At 30.5% G+C, this 5905-nt stretch overlaps 1 protein-coding gene across 1 annotated transcript in view; it reads left to right on the top strand.

Annotated features, from left to right (window-relative positions):
- LOC106876157 (uncharacterized) overlaps nt 1-5905 on the top strand; it is a 183111-nt gene that overhangs the window by 50063 nt on the left and 127143 nt on the right. The window contains exons 32-37 of the mRNA XM_052969507.1: nt 814-972; nt 1300-1473; nt 3185-3358; nt 4126-4299; nt 4785-4958; nt 5432-5605. Coding sequence (XP_052825467.1) covers nt 814-972; nt 1300-1473; nt 3185-3358; nt 4126-4299; nt 4785-4958; nt 5432-5605 — 1029 coding nt within the window. The remainder of the gene's footprint in view (nt 1-813; nt 973-1299; nt 1474-3184; nt 3359-4125; nt 4300-4784; nt 4959-5431; nt 5606-5905) is intronic.

The following is a 5905-nucleotide window of genomic DNA, read 5'->3' as shown; positions in this document are numbered from 1 at the left end:
ATATATATACATGCATACATACCAAATGTACTCACAAACATAGGGTAATAATAGAAGTTACTTGCCCTAGGTGCCGTACAGTAGGATTGAACGTAAAACCATGTGGTTATGAAGCGAACTTCGTTATCATGCAGATATGCTTGCATCTAAAATGATATGACTCTCTGTGGAAAATCTCTGGTCTTCCACCTGAGAGTTAGAGATATGCCACTATACTAACATTTTTATAGCACAATGATAATTTTAAACGGGTAATCGCTCCAAATTTTTGAAATATATATTATTATTTTTGTTTTAAAATTCAAAATGTGATTTTTGTAATGAAAAAATGTAAATTCCTTTAAATTCCTTTATTGAAAACCCAGAATCCAAAGATATTTTGTTAAAAAAGTTGGGGTGCTTAATTAAGACGTCCGACTGGACATTGTCGGATGATATTTCGACTTTCATTTTGTAATAACAGATCAACAGAATACCTTAAAAAGAGATCGTTGGATAATATTGTACAAGATATGTGTAGGAAATAAGATATGGTGCTTACCAGAAGAATACTTTCGGTTATATGTCTGTCCGATTCAGGTCTTATTGAAATCATTATGTACTCTCAAAGAAATTAACACAAATGTTAAACAGATAATATTTCATACAGATTTTCACTTATCACCTTTGACTCCTTCCTTTCTCTTTTATGAAGTTGGCATCGATTTTCAATCTCAAATTTAACTTAGAGATATAACTTCTGTAAGTGTCATCAATCTTCTTAGTCAGTCCTATGGTTGTGATAAATTGTTACATATTTATTCCAATCGTTAGAAACTCTACGGACCAAACTAGTTACAGCAATGAAACAAAAAGAACATGGAGAACTAGCTAAAGCTATTAGGGAATGTGAGAAAGCCGAGTATCCTGAACTAAACAGAGATCTTCGAAAAGCTAGAGACTTACTTAAATCCCTTGGTGGCGGTCTCGGAGGTTAGCGTTCAACAGTCTTTTATATTAAGAATATGCTTTATTTGTGAATTGGAATTAATTATGTAATAATATTAGCATGGCTTAATAATTAAAGTGAACGCATGAGACAATACTTTTATAGCATGTATTTCATCACTGAGATTGCTGACGCTTAAAAAAAGTAATAAACATAAATCTTTTAACTGAAACCAAAAAAAAAAACCAAGATAGCAAGGAATGTAATTATTTTGGATGCATTCGGTAAAAGTTGATAACCTACGTGCGCATTACATTCTATATGTTATATCTTTATGCTCTGCTTAAAAATCGGTATCTAATTATTAATAGGAACAAAGACACCTGATTGTTTAATAGAAAAACTGAAATCAGCTCGAGCAAAGAAGGATAGAGATTTAATTAAAAAGACGATAAATGAATGTGTATCGGCTGGAATGTCGGAACTGGACAATGAAATACAACTTAGTCGTGAAACTCTCGATATTATGGAAGGTGGCACAGGAGGTTAGGATTATATTTATTTCGTTCTAGGATAAGAATAATAATTGAAAACGTAATTGAATTTTAAAACTATGTTTAAAATAGTATTTTCTAATATGAAATATCGTAAAAATGACGATTATCATAGATTAGCATTTTTATTATTTTCTTTTAACAATCTCACTATTTTGTTCTTTTATCATTTTTGTATATTTACAGTTTAAGAATGCTTATTTGTTAGAGTGTTATAATTTGTTTTTAATATTTATTTTAACAAATTATTAATAGTCATTATATTTTTATTTTTCACTGATAATTTGCATCACTGAATATGTTCGAAATCAAAGTTCTATTCCGATCGCTTAACTCCAGCACCATACTTATAATAATTTTTCAAAAATATTGATTATTTGTCAAGTTGTAAAATCTAAATACAACAATCTTTATGTGTCCATATTATCATTTACATTGGATGCAAAATGGTCTAGTACCAATCTCAAAGAAAGGAAATGTAAACACTAAACATTGAAAAACTATGTTTATCACTTATTGTAGCTATAACCTACAACAAAATATTGATTTTAAGAATCCACTCATGTTTTACTACAACTAAGAATCAACCAAACTGGTTTTCCTCCTTACTGACGGTATCTAAATCAGAGCCTAAATGTCGCTATATAATATTCCAGGCACCATCGTAGATGCAATCAAAATTCTCTATAAAAACACCATCACTCAGGTTTTATAAATTGCTGGTAATGCAAGTTATTTGAAATCTTGGCAGGAGTAATACCTCTTAGTTGTTCATTGTAGCCTCGGACTACTTATGAATTGCAGCATCTAATGCAAAAGAAACAGACGTAATGCTTCAACTGTAATAATTCATACAGACAATGCAAATTGAGAAAGCTAGGAAATAAATCGAACGAGACGTCAATGACGATAAGACTGAGTTTATTGTTTTCAACCATGCGGAAGAAGACATTAAATCATCAAAGGGTACAAACTTCTATTGCCTGGGATCATGGACAGAAAATTCAAAGAGAAACAAGAGAGTAAGAACTAAATTGGCATAATCAGCAATGAACAAGATATCTGTAAGATTGCAAAGAATTCTATTTAGTAGGCTCAAAATACAGTTTTATAAGAGAAACTGTGGAAAACATATTGGTATTTGTATCTGAAAGCAATAAAAAGCAGGTTAAATGGAACATATACCAAGATGTTAAGAAATATCATTCATTGAAAAGCATACTATATGGAAATTAGCTAATATTGTTAGACTTAATTTTATGGGACATATTTGGCAAAGAAAAGACGTAGTTGTACATAACTATTAATATGAGGAACAGTACATGATAAAAGAGGCAAACCTTGTTGAATATATGTGGAGCAGTTGCTGGATGGCAGTAACATTGGAAAAACTGTGTTGCAGAGATGATACAGAACAGGGAATTATGGAATCGACTGCTCACTGGAATTCAACTGTGCCCTCAACTGAAACATACATACATATCATTCTTCCTCTTTATCTCTCACTATTCCACCCCATCTGTCTCTCTTGCTGTTGCTAAAATGCAGATATCGCGATTTTATTACATTGAAACAGGAAATAAAACAAAAACAAACGGACAAATCGATTATAATTTATTTGTGTTTAACTACATTACGCTTAGATAGGGGTTAACATACTAAAATGTTTTTCTTTATATACACTCTTATTTTTAATCATCAGCTACAAAAGCTCCTGATGTATTGGTCAGTCAACTGAAAAGTGCTACAAGACAAAAAGATAAGACAGCTCTAGCAAAAATTATCATTGAATGCGAAGAAGCAGGTTATCCAGAGATTGCCAATGATCTTTGGAAAGCTAGAGAAACTCTCCATAGTATTTGTGGAGAATATGGAGGTTAGAGCATATTTTATTTTAGGAAAACATATTTCATTTTATATTATATATGGTTAACTAGGAAGTTGAATTAACTTTTATTTTGTTTTCTTTTGGAAATATAGTCATACAATTTTAAAACGGAAAGACGATATATATAAATTATTTTCTAGATTCTCTTTTGAGCACTAGCTCCTTAGCATACTTCAGTGCATTGTGTGTAAATAACATTCTTAATACCTTTCTTGCATAAAATTATGTTCGTTCTAGTTATTTGTAAATTAACTATCTTATAGAATATTTATTTTTCTAAATGTTTCTTATTTCTTCATTGCCCACAAAGGGCTAAATATAGTGGGGACAAACAACGACAGACAAACGGATTAAGTCGATTACATCGACCCCAGTGCGTAACTGGTACTTAATTTATTGACTTCGAAAGGATAAAAAGCAAAGTCGACCTCGGCGGAATTTGAACTCAGAACATAACGGCAGACGAAATACCGCTAAGCATTTCGCCCGGTGTGCTAACGTTTCTGCTTGTTCGCCGCCTAAATGTTTCTGAAAACATTTTTCTAAATGTTTCTGAAAACAGAAGTATTGCAAAAGAGATTATATCACTCTAATAAAAGAGCAACTATAACAGATTACATATAAAAATAGAAGAAATTTCTATGATCTATTCTCTGATACAGTATCTGAGAAAAACAACGAACATAAACAGTGCTGCTTTATATAACGACGATAATGTGATATATGTTACTGACTTGTATATATAATATTACCAGGGAGTCAAACTCCTCAACTGCTTGCTGCTAAATTGAAGAGAGCTACTCGAACTAAAGACAAATATGCTTTAGAGAAAGCTATCAATGAGTGTGTGGCTTCCGGATTTCCTGAACTGAAACTTGAAATAGCAAAAGCAAGAAATTTCCTTTTCAATCTTGAAGATGATGGTAGAGGTTAGATATACATTTTAAAATTAATTATCAGCTAAATCTGAAAGTCGTTTTTAAAAGTTTGTAAAAATAGACATTTGAAAAAATATTTATAAGTATTAAAATTAAATAATAACAAGCTTTTATTATATTTTATATTTTCATTTTGTTTTATTCTCTTAAGGAGGTACATAAACTTAAATCACAATTGACTGCATGTAATCCGCAATTAAATTTAACAATAAAGCATATAAGAACATAAAATAAAATCAAAATGTGTGGCAAAAATGACACTTTTCTATATTTAACAAGTAAATAAATACGAATCAAAGAAATATTAACAAACAAATATTGCAAAAAATACTTTTATTCTTATTATGTACCTAAACGACATGTATATACGTAGTCAATAACGTTGTATGCAATAATCGGATAGCATGCATCAAGCTAATGCCAGCTTTTAGTGCATGAATTATGTTACCTTAAAATTATCCATATTTGATTGGTAGGAAGAAATCACCGGGATATTTTGCGGGACATGTTATTGATGTCTATGAAAAGAAAGAGTCCACCAGAATTAAAGAAAGCAATTGAAGAATGTGAAGAAGCAGAATATCCAGAGCTCAATGAAGAGCTACGAAAAGCTCGAGATCTTCTGGAGAACTTGAGTGGTAGTAGTGGAGGTCAGCATGAGTTCATGCTATTTAGAAAATTAAGATATTACAGTTTATTTCTGATTAAGTCTTACTAAGAATTAAATTGTTTAGTAGTGATTGCTTTTAAAACTGTCGTATAATATACACATTTTTTAAAATGAACATCCGTGAAAATTTAAATGTAAAGAAGAATTTCTATATACGTACCTAATTTATAACTAAAAGTAATTCACCATAAATTTCATTATACAGAGGGAAATATTTGATACAGTTTAGCTAGTTTACCTATTTTGAAGAAGAAAATGGAAGATATCCAATAAACTAAACAATTTTATGGGAAATTCTATAAATAATTGCACACACACACACACACACACACACACACACACACACACACACACACACACACACACACACACACACACACACACACACACACACACACACATACTCACAAACACGCACATATGATTTTTTTGCTTTAATTCTGTGGTTATTAGGAACAAAGACACCGAGAACCCTACTTAACAGACTCATAAAAGCCATGGAAATGAGAGATAAAGATGCTTTGGAAAAAATTATAAACGAATGTGTTGCCTCAGGATTTCCTCAACTGGATGCAGATATACAACAAGCCAGAAATATTTTGGATGTTCTTGAGTTTGGTTCCGGAGGTTAGATTTGTATAGAGTTATTAATATAATTACTGTGTTGAATGCATTCTATTCTGGATGGAAATATTTTAAACATGGCATATGCATAAAATTACAAATGCTTAAAATTACTTTCAGAAACTAATATTTTAAGAATTATAAAAATATCTTAAATTTAATTAATTGATAAAGTATTTTAAAATTACATAAATACATGTACACACGCACAAATATATATGTACATTTCCCCCCTTTCCCTCTATGTATATATATATATATATATATATATATATATATATATATATATATATATATATATAT

The sequence above is a fragment of the Octopus bimaculoides genome, chromosome 7, assembly GCF_001194135.2.
Source record: "Octopus bimaculoides isolate UCB-OBI-ISO-001 chromosome 7, ASM119413v2, whole genome shotgun sequence".
Taxonomy (NCBI): domain Eukaryota; kingdom Metazoa; phylum Mollusca; class Cephalopoda; order Octopoda; family Octopodidae; genus Octopus; species Octopus bimaculoides.
This window is presented reverse-complemented; position numbering and strand designations above follow the sequence as displayed.